At 39.1% G+C, this 18,801-nt stretch overlaps 2 protein-coding genes across 2 annotated transcripts; both read left to right on the top strand.

Moving 5' to 3' along the window:
* Positions 1-3,276: 3,276 nt before the first annotated feature.
* Positions 3,277-8,656, top strand: LOC131946684 (procathepsin L). Its single transcript, XM_059307593.1, has 7 exons — positions 3,277-3,413; positions 3,817-4,044; positions 5,363-5,636; positions 6,412-6,512; positions 6,862-6,966; positions 7,710-7,876; positions 8,423-8,656. Exons 2-7 carry the CDS (start codon positions 3,817-3,819, stop codon positions 8,520-8,522), a joined length of 975 nt encoding a protein of 324 aa, XP_059163576.1. The 5' UTR covers positions 3,277-3,413; the 3' UTR covers positions 8,523-8,656.
* Positions 8,657-13,133: 4,477 nt separating this feature from the next.
* Positions 13,134-18,520, top strand: LOC131946696 (procathepsin L). Its single transcript, XM_059307608.1, has 7 exons — positions 13,134-13,272; positions 13,752-13,979; positions 14,909-15,182; positions 15,998-16,098; positions 16,414-16,518; positions 17,561-17,727; positions 18,268-18,520. Exons 2-7 carry the CDS (start codon positions 13,752-13,754, stop codon positions 18,365-18,367), a joined length of 975 nt encoding a protein of 324 aa, XP_059163591.1. The 5' UTR covers positions 13,134-13,272; the 3' UTR covers positions 18,368-18,520.
* Positions 18,521-18,801: the final 281 nt, after the last annotated feature.

Raw genomic sequence — 18,801 nt, 5'->3', positions numbered from 1 at the left:
GTATATATATATATATATATATATATATATATATATATATATATATATATATATATATATATATATATATATATATATATATATATATATATAAACACACAATACGAACATAGGATACTCATTTCTGGCCTGATCGGGTTTTGAAAACAAAAATTCAATTAAATCTAATCTCGGGTTTTGAAAAAAAAAATTCAATTAAATCTAATCACAACAACATGTCATGTGTATCAGTGGAGGAACTAGAAAAAAAGCCCCCCCCCCCCCCCGAAGAATTTTTTTGGGCCCCTATATATATATATATATATATATATATATATATATATATATATATATAAAACAAGGTTCGCTGTCAATTTAAAAAAAATTCCATCTGGAACACGAATAAATCAGAGGTTTTCCAACACACGAGCTGGCCCCTTTCTAAATCTAGTCCAATACACTAAACTGAGGCTTTCATCAAAACGTTACTAACCGTGTGCCCTGTTTTCCAGAAGTTGAATTAAATGTTAACAATGTCGGCAGTTAATTTCTTGGATCTTAGGGCGCGGGTTTGTCCACACTACCAACTAGACACGCCAAGGCATGCTGTAAATCCCTCGACGACGGCCCAGGTGTCAGGGGAGTCACGGGGCTCTTGGAGCTACCGGTTACATTACTGCACGGGTGATGGGTGTGACACATTGTTTCTTCCGGCAGAGCTCCCTCCCCCGAAAGCAGTCTACCCTGGAAGAAACATTGGTGCGACACCTAATTAGATTTAGTCATCGAGTGTAGTAGCGAGACTTATTCCTAGTGTTGTGGGAACTTTTAAACGACTGTCTGTGGGGGCCAACTTGCTCATATGTGATGCGCTCAGGATGACACTGACGCCAGTTGTATTCAAGTAGTAACCTCATCCGCTTATGCAGGATCACAGGGCGTTAAATCACATATTTCCGTTAGGAGTCCCCACTCAAATATGTACAAATGTTAGGCCTATGACAGAAACCTTTGCGGGGCTGTACTCAACAGCTTCCCAAGTTTTCATGGCGATTGGGTGAATGATGCAGTAATGCATAATAATAATAGAGAGAAAAATGTTTTTCACATGTACAACTGTATGTGGCCAGGTCACGCGTTGGATAACCTTCTGATTTAGGGGAGGGGGGGATTAACAAAAAGCCTGACCCTCACACCCCCCCACCTCAATGACTATTAATAATGTTCAGTTAATTCTAAACGTTCTAATTAATTTCTAAATAATTATATAAAAAATAATCTTACCTGCCCTGTTTTGTGAATTAGATGTGCCTAATACTATGAAAGTAAATTAATATGTGTTGACTAGATCTAGTGCTGTCTAGTGTCTGACAAAATGTGCTGAAGTGGTGAATCGTACGGTTAGGAAGTAGTTCATAAACGATACATTTATCTCCTCGATACTTGTGAGGTTGAGAAAGAGGGATGGAATAAGGGTCGGCTCGGGAAAAAACTTGAAAGGGACAACAAAACGCCTTGATCTATGTATGTCAGTATCGCCCATTGTAAAACTTACTCAAGGGAGATAATTTGAAGTATAGGCCTTAAAAGTTTACTATATTTCTTGTAAAATCAAAAACAAGTAAACGTATATAAAACTGAAGTTTCTAGTATTATATTATTTTTTTAAAATTATTTGTACGATACAAGATAGTACAGGATACAAATTCAACCACTATCACAAACACATATTAACATTGAAAAATGTACAATGGATTTCGGGTCCCCTACCAATGCCGCAAATAAGAACCGCGCATCATGAAAGTATTGCAAGCCCACTTCATATGTAGCAGCTTTTCGTGCTATGGACTTTGTTGTTTTTTTTAAAAGAATTTTGCCGGCGACAGCGTGTGTTTGATTGTAGGGAAATAGAACTCGGCCTTGACGATGGTTAAAAAATACAACTATAAATAACTGTTTTAAATATGTAAAGAATTTGTCGACAATTTTTTAACCCCCTTTTTGGTCCCCATCCCCTGCCCCATCCGCCACAGTATACTTTGGAGGATCGGTCAAACAGTTACGTGTCCTCTATTTAGCTATCAAAGGGAGGGGGGGGGCAACGAGTCAAAGAAGTCATTCAAAATTTGAAGAGTTGCCTATATTTTACACTGTAGTTTGTGTAATGGATTTTATCTTTTGCGGAAGAGCGTGGTATAGTGACTGTAAAATAAAGATAAATCGTACCGCAGCTACAGTGTTTTTCTTTTACAAACCAAATATTAAGGCAAAAATTAAAGTCAAAATTAAAAAAAAAAAATGTTGGTCAGCCGTGGGCCCCTAAACGGCCTCCCCCCCCGGGCATTGCGGGGTCTGGCGGGACTGCAGTTCCGCCCCTGTTCATCAGGTAAATAAACAACTACTGACTAGTGTCTTTAACAAAATGTGCAGAAGTGGTCAGTTTACAGTTCATAGACGGTTCGTTAATCTATGCATTACATCTTATTGTAAGAGTAAGGGTGTGTTGAGGGGTAGAAGTGAGGGGTAGGGGGGAGGGGGGGGGGGGGAGAGAGAGTTGTCGCAGGGAAGGGGACAAGAAAGCGCCGATAAACATCTACATCAATAGTGCCGACTTTTTCCGATCGTCTAGAAGACCAGGATAGTCGCATCGCCGCAACATTTCCCCAGCCCGATTTCAAAGCGTACCGGCACAGTCAAATTTCAGATGCTTCGTCTTTGAAGTTGTCTATATGTCTGGCGGTCTCTCGAGCTATAGTCAGTGTATTTTTCTCAAAGACGTTTGCCGACTATCGTGTTTGTTTGTAACTGTAAAGAAAGATAACTCGACCTCCACCTAATTTTTTTTTTTAAATAATTTAGCCAGGATTTTTGGGCCCCCAATTGGTCTGCCCCCCCCCCCCCCCCCCTGTAGTTCCGCCCCTAATTCGACAGCTGATCTGAATAGCTAGTGAAATGTATTGTATCTACCAATGAATAAATCAATACATTAATTAACGTCTTTAAATACATGTGTGATTAACAGTCTGTCTGAAAACAAAAATTGTTCTCTACCTACATACTATTTTACAGCTCTACACATAGTGTAGATGCTCTCCAGTAGCCAATCAAACTAACAAATAAATATTCAAACATGTAAACAAAGTTGAGCTTTAGTAGTATTTAGATTAGACAGATAGATAATTACTTCAATTCCAATGTCTACACAGTGGTGAAAGTACAATTTTCGTCCATTGTTTTAATTTCCACGTGAGTGATTAAGACTTACCCCATGTTGATACGACTGGTCAGATGACTGGTTTACCTTATTTGGGTTATATATAAACGTCGACAATCCAGTCATGTGGTCAATAATTTCAGCCTGTACTAGCTGGTAGCTGCAGACCAACTGCTTTTCTTGATTACTGGTGTGCGACAGTCCCTTCAAAACTAACACGGTAGGCAAAATTAAAGTTTATTTAAGTTATTAGGTACAATTTTAAAAATATTATCTAAAATCAAATACATATAAAGATAACAAAACAACGAAATCACAAAAGAACGAAACATAATTTTGTTCAGTAGTTCATTGTGTCACGGTTTGTGAGCTGCTGGAATTCCAGAACGGTTATGTGTTCTATTAAGGTGAAGGTCTAAAATAGTTTCCTTTGACTTTGTGTGGGTATGGAGGAGGAGTTTCTAGACGTACGAATTGTATGTTATCTAACATTTACACGATACTCTAAAGTACTTTAGTTTGCCACCTACTTCAGTGTAAAAAAAGTCCTATGTCCAATACTTCTACAAAAGTTACCAGTTCGAATACTGTGAAAATCCTCCATAAGTTCCAATCTTCACCAGATGCTGAGAGTTGTGATTCTGGCATTGGCCGTCTGCCTGGCGTCTGCCAGTATGGAGGCCAACTGGGTCATCTTTAAAGCCAAGCACAACAAAACCTACACAGGGGACGATGACGTCATCAGACGGTACATCTGGCAATTAAACCTGAAGACAATCGAAGAACACAACGAGTTGTACGCTAAAGGTCTCAAGAGTTATTACCTCAAGGAGAACGAGTACTCGGACATGGTCAGTTATATATATATATATATATATATATATATATATATATATATATATATATATATATATATATATATATATAGGCCTATATATATATATATATATATATATATATATATATATATATATATATATATATATATATATATATATATATATATATATATAAAAGCATATTATTTTGGGTTAATTTACGTAAGTAGTACTTAGGAAACATACTTCTTGTTCCCTTTGAAATTGTATTCGATACTCGATCAATCTAATCTTTGAGGAACAAATCTCTAAACATTTGGTTGTTTTTCTTTATGGGCGATGCTTTTAAACGAAAAAGAACGATTAAAATATGACGCTTAAATTCACAAAGAAATTGAAACGTATATTTCATTCGGGGGGTATTAAAAGTACTTTCTATCTAACGTTAGTGCTTTCGAAATTTCACCCTGTATTTAATAAGTTAAACAAAAATTCTGTAAATATGCTGTACTATTATTTGCTAACACAAAAGCTTTGCTTACACTAAAGAGTGTATAACGTTCTATTATTGTAGGCTAAATGGCCACAAATATAGTCATCGCCAGTTTAATTTATTTTGAACTTGTGAAGTTTTAAAGGTCCAATCTTCTTCTTCTTCTTCTTCTTCGTTCTTAATTATTAGTGTTGAAGGGGATCGAGATTTATCTGCCAGTGGGTTTGAACTCGAGACTTTGTTCGAATTTATCAACCATGAATTTTTCGCCTCCAACACAATTAAGCCTTACGTGTTAACTGGTTAAGCGTCATTGAGGCCATTGACTCCGATTTCAGCCTGCTTTTCTTTTTGGATTTGCTTACATAGCCTTTGTCCAACCGAGAACAAACTACAAGGCAGCAGTTGTTTTAATTTTGGAGTTGTCTCTCCTAGAAGAGTGGCTATCCCAAGCTAACGAGCCTCATCTGCCCGAGGGTTTGAACTCGAGACTTTTCGGTTTAGCAACCATGAGCTTTACCGACTCGACCACGCCGACCCCTAAAGGTCCAATAATTTGAAAACAAATCTGATTTGGGGCCCAGGCTTAGAACTATGCGCTTTGAATATGCAGTGGCACTGAACAGTAAAGATTCCTTTTTAGAACTAACGATCTATTGGGGGAGATGAAGTAGAGTTCATGTTTCTCGACCTCAGCGATGGTGTCAGCGCTATTTTTCCCTAATGCGAGTTAAGAAAACCATCAGATTTGAGTGGACTCAGCGATTCGAACTCGAGTCTTTCGGGTTAGCAGTCTAGCACTCTACATCTGAGCAAGGTTTCCCCCTTATATATACTGTACTGTACACTATGTATCAGAGTGAAGATGAATTCAGAGCAACCATGAATGGATTTCGCCCGAAGCAACCTTTGACCCCAGGCAACTACGAGAGCGGTCTATTGAAGGACGTCCTGCCTCCATCCGTCGACTGGAGGAAGAAAGGCTACGTCACTAGGGTCAAGGACCAGGGCCATTGTGGATCCTGCTGGGCGTTCTCCTCCACGGGGTCTGTTGAGGGTCAGCACTTTAAACAGACGGGCAAGTTGGTCGAACTGTCCGAGTCCAACTTGGTCGACTGTTCCAGAAAATGGGGTAGGTGTTTTAGTGTTTTTATTCTAGTTGACGTCCACCAATAAACAATTCTAAGTGAGTCTATTTCAACCTCTCTACACTATCCGCATGTGTCACCACCAATATTTGAACTTTCTAAATCTTTCAGTTTTCCTAAAATCATTTTTAGCACAGTTCTGTTTTAAGACATCAGCTGTGGATTCTTTATTTATCTTATTGTTAACAACAGCTTTTTGTTAGTTTTTAAATATAATTTAACAAAAAAGGAAAGAACTTTCAAAATCTGAGAACTATGAGGCAGATAAATTATAGTCGCGTTTACTTTTCCAGATTTTGGTCTGGGATCTCGACATAGCTGGGCGAGATCAGGGACAGACCTCCAATCTTGTGAATTCTAGACTTTCAGGCTAGTAATCCTGCGATCAGGAGACTGCGTGCTCTGGTGATAGAGCTAACAAGAAAGTCTCTTTTTCGGATCCCATTGTTAGATTCTGTAGGATGTCCCTGAGCCAGCCCAAGTCTGGGCACGGTGCTGACCACATATCCTTCATATGCCGAGGTCATCAAAACAGAAGAACTCTACTTCACCCACTATATCTGGCTTGGGTTCAAACGCGGAAAGATAATGGTAAATCGTGCGCTATATCACTTGAACACCGCGTCCTATTTTAAGACGTGCGGCAAACCGTTGGTATTTTTTTTTTGTAGCTGCACTCTACCGTTTGACCACCCAACCCACTTTAAAAACATCCATCAAACGTTTAGTTAGTCTGTTGTAACTGCCGTATGATTTCAGGAAACCACGGCTGTTCTTATGGTTATATTGACCAGGCATTTCAATACGTCATCGACAACAAAGGCATTGACACAGAGGCTAGCTACCCTTACGTACCTATGGTAATCTGACATTTGGTGTGTCATCACGAACTGACATTGACATGACATCGACGACAGACACAATGGAACTATCCGCGAATACCATTACACAAAGTAGACAATTTAACTAAAAGACACAATGAAGCCATTAGTGAAAACCTTAAAAAAACTATCAAAAATTATAATTGTGTCAGCTACACAAAGTTATATATAAAATATCTAATTGATCGGATAACCAAAAAAATGTTATTCATCTTGGATTTGCACATTTAAAAAAATAAATTGCATTGTGTTGGCTTTTGAAATTAAATGTTTGTACATAATTTACGCTGATTGCTAAAAAATGTAACTGATAATTTCGTCATGCCAGGATGAACCTTGCAAATTTAATTCGTCGAATGTTGGTGCTAAGATCAGGTCTTTCGAGAAGGTGAAGTCTGGGAGTGAGGATTCTCTAATGCAAGCAGTGGCCACGGTGAGTTGTTGTGCGGGGTTTGTGTGGGTCGGTGTGTGTGGTGTAAGGTGTGGGGCGGGGTGGTGTGTTTCATTGTGAGGGGCGGGGTGGTGTGGTTCAAGGTGCGAGGCGAGGTGGTGTGGTTCATTGTGAGGGGCGGGGTGGTGTGGTTCATTGTGTGGGATGGAGTGGTGTGGTTCATTGTGTGGGATGGGTGGTGTGGTTCATTGTGTGGGATGGGTGGTGTGGTTCAAGGCGTGGGGCGTGGTGATGTAAATTATTTTACACTCATTATAAAAAAAACCTAGGTTTTATTGTGTTGTGGTGTGCCTTACTTTAATGACCACCTTACCACAACCTTACCACCAGAGCACATGACCACCGAACTACCTGACCACTAGACCACATGACCACCAGACCACATGACCACCGAACCATTAGCCCACCAGACCACCCGATCGCCTGACCACCTGACTACCTGACCACCTGACCACCTGACCACCACCTGACCACCTGACCACCTGACCACTACTGGACCTCCACCTGACAATTACCTGATCACCTGACCACGACCTGACCACCTGACCACCTGACCACTACTGGACCACCACCTGACAACTACCGGACCACCTGACCCCCTCCGGACCACCTGATCACCGGCTGATCACCACCTGACCACCTGACCACCTGACCACCTGACCACCTGATCACCGACCACCTGACCACCTGACCACCTAACTACTTACCAACCGTTTATGTGACAGGTTGGACCAGTCAGCGTAGCTATCCACCTTTCTATGCCAAGCTTCAAAAACTACGGCGGTGGGGTGTACGACGAGCCCGACTGTAGCAGCACAGACCTGGACCACGCCGTATTGGTTGTAGGCTATGGAACCCAGGACGACAAGGACTACTGGCTCGTCAAAAACAGGTCAGTCACAGTCATGTGGACTACTGGGATCGATGTGAAATTAGAGTTAATGGTAGGATACACCGACTAAGTTAGTTGAAAAAGGGATTTATTTTAAAAGAAAGCTTTCGATAAGAGATGGAAGGTGTGAGAAGACTTATATATTTTTAAATTTGTCAATATTTCATATTGGATATGTTGAAAATTTGGATAACTAATTGAAATTTATATTCCTAAAAAATCAATTCATGTTCTACCTTTGTGGACGATTGGTTGAAAAATAAGTTGTCTACATAAAAAATATATTTTACTAGGATCTGTAGGCCCATTGTCTAAGCTTTTCTTAAATAACTCAGGAGTTTTTAGGTCATAAAAGACAGTATTTAGATATTTACAGAACTGATTTCTTGTGATAAAAATAGCCGTGTCAAATTTCACGTCATCACATAACGTCATAAAAAGAGAACACACTTTTAAAGAGAGTACAAACCCATTAAACTAACCTCAGTTGTACACACTTGTACACTTATGCTAACTAGTCACGAGCCGTTCTATTTTTATCTTTAGTTGGGGCACCAGTTTTGGACTCGACGGTTACATCCTGATGTCCAGAAACAAGAACAACCAGTGTGGTATCGCCACACAGGCCAGCTACCCCGTCGTGTGAAGACATTGGTCCAGCCCACCTTGAAATTTCTTAGGTCAAGTGCGATCTTAAGTGCTGTACGTAATAAATGCATGTTACTACTAATATAATGTAAATCATCTTAATTACAATTTATATAAAAAAGAAACATTTCTATTAAAATATCTTTTAAAATAAAAATATAGTTGTTAAAATGTATTCTGTGTAATTCTAAACTAGTTGTTTTATGAAAAGAATGTTTTATTCATTAATTAGTGATGAATTAATTAGCCAAATATCTAAACTCTCGATAAAAATTCCCACCTATTAGATTTGGAAGAGAAAAAACAAGCAACGCTCAACAGTGGCGTAGACTGAACCTTAAGTAAAACAGTAATACAGTAGTCATATTGGGGAGTTAATGGGGAAGGGGGTTATAACTCCTAAATCAACCCTCACTGTTTTCGCAACAGCCGGCGTAGATTAGTAAGCTACACAGATAACCATCAGGGGAAGATAATGCTAACTTCACTCATGATTTACTTTCTCTTAAAAGTTGTCTTTTTTAACCGTTTTCTCGTGTTCTTTTTTGCGTGAGTGTAAAATAGAGTTTCTTCCAGACATCTCTTCAACCTCCCCCCCCCTCACCGAACGAAATGGAAGTTATATAGAAAATCTATAATTTTAACAGTGTCGCCCCCCTCTCCCCGAATTTTTTTTTCAAATGCACACCCCCTACAGAGAAAAAAGTCTGGAAGAAACACTGGTGTAAAAGCAACCCTAACATCAGTGGCATAACTAGGATTTTCGGGCCCTATGCAAAATTTATCAGTGGGCCCCTTTGTCAGCCGTAAGGCTACAACGGAGTGAAACGAACAAAATCAACTGCTACTTCCAATGTAGGCTTTTAAATAATACAAATATTCTGTACATTTTGTATTTTATACATGATGATTGTTTATTTCTACTATATTATTATGTAGGCCTACAACCCCGTAGTTTTGTAAAAATGTTACAGGCTTACAGTTAATTTGCTTTTGTTTTTTAAGTAACCAAACACATCAGGGTCGCAAGGCGGGGACATAGTTACGGTCCGCATCGTGACACCAGGACGAAGCTTTGTAAAATTTACTGTCAAAATCTTGTTGTATCCAGCTAAATAAATAAAACATAAGTCAGATCGTTGAATAAGTAGTACCACTGCAGTACGGGCAATCAACGGATCCATTGCACTCAGGAAACCGCTGGCTATCTCGGGGCGCTCAGGGACACCTCTTATTCGATTTAGTTATCAATTTTAGTAACCCTTGTGACCTACTTAGGTCCTGTCTTTTTAGTTTTACATTTATTAATCAACCATGGGTGACCTGTGGTGTAATCACCGGTATTTTTCCATAGTTTCAAGAAAGATCTATACCCAGTACTTTTTCATCACGATATGTGGTGCAAACTTTCTATAATTTCGATTGGTTAATTCGGACATCGGCGATGGCCTAACCAATAGTCTTATGACTTGAAGGTGACCTCCCATGTTTCCTAAGTTGTTAAATACCCTGCGCACACGTTTCTCTGGGCAGTCCAGACCAGATCCTGAGAGAGAAAGCCATATTCTTAGTGAATGACGCTCATTAAAACGAATACAGGCGCCGTGGAGCTTATGGGGGAGTCCAGGGCGCACCGGGTTAAGTGACCATCGCCGCGCAAGCTGATGCGCCTGTGTAATTTGACCGCTGTGGAGCCCAGGTGGAAAGATAACCGCTTTAAAACTGAATGGCAAACAGCACCGCCTTACTGCCGGGGCGCCGCCATCCAAAAAAAAAAAACGAAACAAAAAAAAACTTCCCAAATAAATGAGTTTCTTTCCAGGCAAGTTTTCAGAAAAATGCCTGGAAAAAACTACTGCCTGGAATATTCCCAACCACTTCCAAAATTTTCTTATCGATTGGAAGAAAACCAAAATCTCATACTTTTAGTAGGGCCCTGTTCGACCCCCCACACCCCTCCACACACACACACACACACATACACACACACACAGACATACGGACAAGATTGCAAAACTATGTTTTTCCGACTCAGGGATCTGTAAAACGTCGAGATTTGCAAAAAATCAGGACTTTTTTTGCACGATTACAAGACTTTCTCTATACTTCATATATACGAGAAAGTAAAAAAAAATCAAAGCACTAACAGGCTTTGCAAAACACGGTTAAAGAAGGCCCACCAAGATTTTTCTCACTAGACCGGTGGGCCAGAAAGCCCAACCTGAATTCTGGCTCAGACAGGTAGGTTTTAAACTATTAGCTACGTTTGCCAACTTGTTATAAAACTAAGTTATAACAGAGTACTGTTAAATAACAAAACTATTCTAGATTCCCACTAAAAATGTTTTAAACATATTAACGAATTAGCCGCGGTGGATACTTAGATCAGAACCTTCGTTCGCTCTTCACTCCAACCTTCACCCCAACCTTCACCCTAACTTTCACCCCAACCTTCACCCCAACCTTCACACCAACCTTCACCTCAACCTTCACCCCAACCTACACCCCAACCTTCACCCCAACCTTCACCCCAACCTTCACCCCAACCTTTACCCCAACCTTCACCCCAGCCTTCACCCCAACCTTCACCCTTACCTTCAAATTCTCTACGACAAACTCGCCAACGTTACTCCTAAAAGTTTGGTCGACGCTTTAGACCATTTATTTCCAGTTATTATGACCCTAATAGATCAGACCTCAGACACAAGACCGTAATCGACTATAACTCGGACTCATGACCCCACCCGATTCGACCCCGAACACACAACCCTAATTAATCAAAGTAATACATTTTTTCGTTCAGTATAGAAGCATGTACAACAGATCAGCTTCAGAAAGCTAATACCCTAACCGTGCCACTGGGTTAACTATCCGAGGTCATGATCATGGTCATGTATTGATTTACACTTCACTTTCTATTTCAATTTAAACATAAATTACATATAGCATTTCAAAATATTGATGAGAACCTCACTAAACAGTATGTAAATACTTAGAATTCATGGTAGATTTAGCCCACACACATATATATTATCTCTTCCCTCACAAAAACATATCGATCAGCAAAGCAGATATTCAAATTAGTGAAAGTGGGTTAGAAGTCTATGGATAATCTGGTGGGCCTTCCCTAATCCGTGTACATTTGCTTGATAGAAGATTATCTTATCTCAAGTAGAAAGTCCACGATTAAAAAATAGAATGTATTGGAATGTCCGCTTACAAACACACACACACACACATACACACATACACACACACACTAACACACTCATACACACAAACACACAAACACAAACACACACACAAACACACACAAACACACACACACACGCATACACACACTCACACACACACACATTCACACACACACAAACACACACGCACACTCACACACACACAGACACATTCACACACACACAAACACATTCACACACACTCACACACACACATACATACACACACACACACATATATATATATATATATATATATATATATATATATATATATATATATATATATATATATATATATATATATATATATATATATATATATGGGGACCCCAGAAAACATCATACTTATGTATACCATTTCGTCATGAAAACTGAAACGATACTTACAGTACAGGCTTTTAAGAAACTATAAATAAACTATCACTTAAGGTCGCTGGAAATCGCTCTAAAGACACACATACAAATAAACAAGATTAATTATTTTTTTCGATTAAGGAGTTCAACAGACAGACTGTCGAACAGACGGACAGAGTTAGTTACCTAAGTAAAAAAAACAACAACTTATTAGACAGCTGGGCAAGAAGTGTGGATCGTGACGTCATTTAATGAGGTCTTTTTTTGTGATTCGTAGAAACTATGTGAGGATGAGAAAACTCCTAACATGAACTTAACCCAAGTTTTCCCATGCACATTTTTCAATTTTTAAATAATTTTTGAAGTTTTACATTACACTCATTTAACCGGAATATACAAACACTATCGCAAAAAAATAAACAAAATAAAATAAAAATAAAAAACCCTGAGCCCCCATCTCTTTAAACAAATGTGGACGAGCGCCTTCACAAACATCTGGACACCTGTCGTCACAAACATCTGGACCCCTGTCTTCACAAATATCTAGACCCCTGTATGTACAAACAATCTGGACCTTTATCTTCACAAACATCTGGACACCTGTCCTAACAAACATCTGGACACTTGTCTTAACAAACATCTGGACACTTGTCTTAACAAACATCTGGACCCCCGTCTTCACAAACATCTGGGTAACAACAGTCTTGAACTCTATTGCAAGCTGTGCGAAGACAGTGATTAATTTTATCACTCCCATCTCATTAACGTATTTTTAAAATGCTATTTACAATGGTAGCTCTTCGATACAAAGAGCATGTTCTCTGATTTTCTGTTAACAGCGCAATTTTTATAATTAAACGTTACAGCCCTTAATTTTTTTGAACGTTTTAGCCATTCTCTGAATTGAATTACTTCAATTCCAATGTCTATACCGTGGTTAAAGTACAGTTTTTGTCCATTGTTTTAATTTCCACGTGAGGGATTAAGTCTAACCCCACGTTGATAAGACTGGTCAGATGATTGGTTTACGTCATTTGGGTTATAAAAGTCGAAAATCCAGGCATGTGGTCACTAGTTTCAGCCTGTACTAGCTGGTAGCTGAAGAACAACTGCTTGTCCTGATTACTGGTGTTCGACTGTCTCTTCAAAACTTACACGGTAGGCAAAGTTAAAGTTTATTAAAGTTACTCGGTACAATTTTTAAATATTGTCTAAAACTAAATATATATAAAGAAAACAACGAAATCACAGAGCTTTCATTTTCAACTGCTTAATAATCCGATGCTCTCTCAAATTGTTTTATAACTTATGCGTTTAAAATTAGTAATCCATCAAAATAAATAAATTGTTTGGCTTAGTTTATTAGAAACTTGAGGGCTATAACAAGTAATCTTTATATTAGCAACATGTCTACTATGTAGGAAAGTTAGTTTAATTTGAGGCAGTTTAAACAACTTTATTTTAAGTTAGTTCACAGTTTTTCAACTGCCTTAAAATTTTGGATAGAGCATTTCAATTACTTTAAAACTTTGGATACAGCTACTTGTTATCTAAATTAGGCCTATATCTAAAGTTAACACACAGTTTTATCAATTCGAATGTTGTGAAAATCCTCCATAAGTTCCAATCTTCACCAGATGCTGAGAGTTGTGATTCTGGCATTGGCCGTCTGCTTGGCGTCTGCCAGTATGGAGGCCAACTGGGTCATCTTTAAAGCCAAGCACAACAAAACCTACACAGGGGACGATGACGTCATCAGACGGTACATCTGGCAATCAAACCTGAAGACAATCGAAGAACACAACGAGTTGTACGCCAAAGGTCTCAAGAGTTATTACCTCAAGGAGAACAAGTACTCGGACATGGTCAGTTATATAATAAATAAATAAATAAATAAATAAACAAATAAATAAATAAATAAATAAATAAATAAATAAATAAATAAATAAATAAATAAATATAAATATATATATATATATATATATATATATATATATATATATATATATATATATATATATATATATACATATATAAGTATATGATTTTGGTTTACTTTACGTAAGTAGTACGTAAAAAACATACTACTTGTTTTTCCCTTTGAAATTTTATTCGATACAAGATTATCAAATCTTTGAGGAACAAATCTCTAAATATTTGGTTGTTTTTTCTTCACGAGCGATGCTTTTAAAAGAAACAGGACAATTAAAATAAGACGCTTACAAGCACACAGAAATTGAAACGTTGGATATTTCATTCGGGAGTATTAAAAGTACTTTCCACCTAACGTTTGTGCCTTCAAAATTTCACAATGTATTTAATAAGTTAAACTAAATGTTTGTAAATATGCTGTAGTATTATTTTCGAACACAAATGCATTGCTTACACTAAAGAGTGTATACCGTTCTATTATTGTAGGCTTAATGGCCACAAATATAGTCATCGTCAGTTTAATTTATTTTGAACTTGTGAAGTTTTAAAGGTCCAATGATTTGAAAACAAATCTGATTTGGGGCCCAGGCTTAGAACTATACGCTTTGAAGATGCAGTGGCACTGAACAGTAAACATTCCTTTTTAGAACTAACGATCTATTGGGGGAGATGAAGTAGAGTTCATGTTTCTCGACCTCAGCGATGGTGTCAGCGCTATGTTTCCCTAATGCGAGTTAAGAAAACCATAAGATTTGAGTGGACTCAGACATTCGAACTCGAGTCTTTCGGGTTAGCAGTCTAGCACTCTACATCTGAGCAAGGTTTCCCCCTTATATATACTGTACTGTACACTATGTATCAGAGTGAAGATGAATTCAGAGCAACCATGAATGGATTCCGCCCGAAGCAACCTTTGACCCCAGGCAACTACGAGAGCGGTCTATTGAAGGACGTCCTGCCTCCATCCGTCGACTGGAGGAAGAAAGGCTACGTCACAAGAGTCAAGGACCAGGGCCATTGTGGATCCTGCTGGGCGTTCTCCTGCACGGGGGCTCTCGAGGGTCAACAATTTAACCAGACGGGCAAGTTGGTCGAACTGTCCGAGTCCAACTTGGTCGACTGTTCCAGTAAATGGGGTAGGTGTTTCAGTGTTTTTATTCTAGTTGGCGTCCATCTATAAATGGGGTAGGTGTTTCAGTGTTTTTATTCTGTAAACAATTCTAAGTGAGTCTATTTCAACCTCTCCACACTATCCGCATGTGTCACCACTAAAATTTGAACTTTCTGAATCTTTCACTTTCCCTAAAATCATTTTTAGCATAGTTCTGTTTTAAGACATCAGCTTTGGTTTCTTTTTTTATCTTATTGTTAGCAAGAGCTTTTCGTAAGTTTTTAAATGACATTTAACAAGAAAGGAAAGAACTTTCAAGATCTGACAACTATGAGGCAGATAAATTAGAGTGGCTTTTACTTTTCCAGATTTTGGTCTGGGATCTCGACATAGCTGGGAGAGATCAGGGACAGACCTCCAATCTTGTGAATTCTAGACTTTTAGGCTAGTAATCCTGCGATCAGGAGACTGCGTGCTCTGATGGTAGAGCTAACACGAAAGTCTCTTTTTCGGATCCCATTGCTAGATTATGTAGGAATCCCTGTAGTCTGTAGTCAGCCCAATTCTGGGTACGGTGATGACCACAATATTCTTCATATTCCGAGGTCATCAAAACAGAAAAACTCTACTTCACCCACCATATCTGGCTTGGGTCTAAACGCTGAAAGATTATGGTAAATCGTGATCTTTATCACTTGATCACTGCGTCCTATTTTAAGACGTGCGACTAACTGTTTGGTATTTTGTTGTAGCTGCACTCTACCGTTTAACCACCCAACCCAATTTAAAAACGTCCATCAAACGTTTAGTTAGTCTGTTGTAACTGCCGTATGATTTCAGGAAACCACGGCTGTGCTTATGGTTATATTGACCAGACATTTCAATACGTCATTGACAACAAAGGCATTGACACCGAGGCCAGCTACCCTTACGTACCTGAGGTAATCTGACATTTGGTGTGTCATCACGAACTGACATTGACATGACATCGACGACAGACACAACGGAAATATCAGTGAATACCATTACACAAAGGAGACAATTTAAGTTAAACTATTAAAAATTATGTTGATCCCAGCTACACAATGTTATATATATAAAATATCTAATTGATCGGATAACCAAAAAAAATGTTATTCATCTTGGATTTGCACATTTAAAAAAATAATTGCATCGTGTTGGCTTTTGAAATAAAATGCTTGTATATAATTTACGCTGATTACTAAAACATGTAACTGATAATTTCGCCATGCCAGGATGAATCTTGCAAATTTAATTCGTCGGATGTTGGTGATAAGATCAGATCTTTCGAGAAGGTGAAGTCTGGGAGTGAGGATTCTCTAATGCAAGCAGTGGCCACGGTGAGTCGTTGGGCGGGGGTTGCGTAGGTCGGTGTGTGTGTGGTGTAAGGTGTGGGGCGGGGTGGTGTGTTTCATTTTGTGGGAGGGGTGGTGTGGTTCATTGTGTGGGATGGGTGGTGTGGTTCATTTTGTGGGATGGGTAGTGTGGTTCGTTTTGTGGGATGGGTGGTGTGGTTCATTTTGTGGGATGGATGGTATGGTTCATTGTGTGGGATGGGTGGTGTGGTTCATTTTGTGGGATGGGTGTTGTGATTCATTTTGTGGGATAGGTGGTGTAGTTCATTGTGTGGGATGGGTGGTGGGGTTCATTGTGTGGGATGGGTGGTGTGGTTCATTTTGTGGGATGGGTGGTGTGGTTCATTTTGTGGGATGGGTGTTGTGGTTCATTTTGTGGGATGGATGGTATGGTTCATTTTGTGGGATGGGTGGTGTGGTTCATTTTGTGGGATGGGTGGTGTGGTTCATTTTGTGGGATGGATGGTATGGTTCATTTTGTGGGATGGGTGGTGTGGTTCATTTTGTGGGATGGGTGGTGTGATTCATTTTGTGGGATGGGTGGTGTGGTTCATTGTGTGGGATGGGTGGTGTGGTTCATTTTGTGGGATGGGTGGTGTGGTTCAATTTGTGGGATGGATGGTATGGTTCATTGTGTGGGATGGGTGGTGTGGTTCATTTTGTGGGATGGGTGGTGTGATTCATTTTGTGGGATGGGTGGTGTGGTTCATTGTGTGGGATGGGTAGTGGGGTTCATTGTGTGGGATGGGTGGTGGGGTTCATTGTGTGGGATGGGGTGGTGTGGTTCAAGGCGTGGGGCGTGGTGATGTAAATTGTTTTACACTCATTACAAAAAACCCTCGGTTTTACTGTGTTGTGGTGCGCCTTAATTTAATGACCACATGACCACCACATGACCACCACCTGACCAACAGACCACATGACCACCGAACCACCTGACCACTAGACCACCTGACCTTCTGACCACCTGATCACTGACCACCTGACCACCGACCAACTAACTGCTACCAACCGTTTTATGTGACAGGTTGGACCAATCAGCGTGGCTATCGACGCTAGCTCGTCAAGCTTCACGAGCTACGGCGGTGGGGTGTATGACGAGCCCGACTGTAGCAGCACAGACCTGGACCACGCCGTACTGGTTGTAGGCTATGGCACCCAGGACGGCAAGGACTACTGGATCGTCAAAAACAGGTCAGACACAGTCATGTGGACTATTGGGATCGATGTGAAATTAGAGTTAATGGTAGGATACACCGACTAATCTAGGTGAAGAAGAGAATATTTTAAAAGAAAGCTTTCGATAAGAGATGGAAGGTGTGAGAATACTTATATACTTTTAAATTTGTCAATATGGAAGATTGGATTTGTTGAAAATTTGGATAACTCGTTGAAATTTATATATACCTAAAAATCAATACTTGTTTTTACCCTTGTGGACGATTGGTTGAAAAATTAATAAAAAATATATTTTGCTAGGATCTGTAGGCACATTGTTTAAGCTTTTCTTAAATAACTCAAGAGTTTTTAGGTCATAAAATACAGTTTTTAGATATTTACAGTAACTGATTTCTTGTGATAAAAATAGCCGTGTCATATTTCACCTCATCAAATGACGTCATAAAAAAAGAACACACCTTTAAAGAGAGTACACACCCATTGAACTAACCTCAGTTGTACACACTTGTACACTTATGCTAACTAGTCACGAGCCGTTCTTTTTTTTATCTTTAGTTGGGGCACCAGTTTTGGACTCGACGGTTACATCCTGATGTCCAGAAACAAGAACAACCAGTGTGGTATCGCCACCTGGGCTAGGTATCCCGTCGTGTGAAGACATTGGTCCAGCCCACCTAGAGATGTCTTAGGTCAAGTGCGATCTTAAGTGCTGTACTTAATAAATGCATGTCACTACTAATATAATCTATAATATCATCTTAATTACAATGTGTATACAAAAGAAACATTTCTATTAAAATATCTTTTAAAAGAAAAATATAGTTGTTAAAATGTATTCTGTGTAACTCTAAACTAGTTGTTTTATGGAAAGAATGTTTTATTCATTAATAGTGATGAATTAATTAGCCAAATATCTAAACTCTCTAGAAAAATTCCCCACCTATAAGATTTGGAAGAGAAAAACACACAACGATCAACAGCGGTGTAGACTAAATCTTATGTAAAAAAGTAATATAATTGTCAAATTGGGGAGTTCACGGGGAAGGGGGTTAAACCCCTAAAACTCTCCCATCAGGGGAAGATAATGTT

Source organism: Physella acuta, unplaced genomic scaffold, assembly GCF_028476545.2.
Source record: "Physella acuta isolate Inbredline_101_S28 unplaced genomic scaffold, ASM2847654v3 ptg000567l, whole genome shotgun sequence".
In the NCBI taxonomy this organism is placed as follows: Eukaryota; Metazoa; Mollusca; class Gastropoda; family Physidae; genus Physella; species Physella acuta.
This window is presented reverse-complemented; position numbering and strand designations above follow the sequence as displayed.

What these genes read in the sequence shown, in the direction of transcription:
- LOC131946684 (XM_059307593.1), top strand. Translation starts at nt 3,817, where the DNA reads ATGCTGAGAGTTGTGATTCTGGCATTGGCCGTCTGCCTGGCGTCTGCC. An exon ending in AGAACGAGTACTCGGACATG is followed by an intron (nt 4,045 to 5,362) that starts GTCAGTTATATA and finishes ACTATGTATCAG; the next exon opens with AGTGAAGATGAATTCAGAGC. An exon ending in TAATGCAAGCAGTGGCCACG is followed by an intron (nt 6,967 to 7,709) that starts GTGAGTTGTTGT and finishes TTTATGTGACAG; the next exon opens with GTTGGACCAGTCAGCGTAGC.
- LOC131946696 (XM_059307608.1), top strand. Translation starts at nt 13,752, where the DNA reads ATGCTGAGAGTTGTGATTCTGGCATTGGCCGTCTGCTTGGCGTCTGCC. An exon ending in GCTACCCTTACGTACCTGAG is followed by an intron (nt 16,099 to 16,413) that starts GTAATCTGACAT and finishes TCGCCATGCCAG; the next exon opens with GATGAATCTTGCAAATTTAA. An exon ending in TAATGCAAGCAGTGGCCACG is followed by an intron (nt 16,519 to 17,560) that starts GTGAGTCGTTGG and finishes TTTATGTGACAG; the next exon opens with GTTGGACCAATCAGCGTGGC.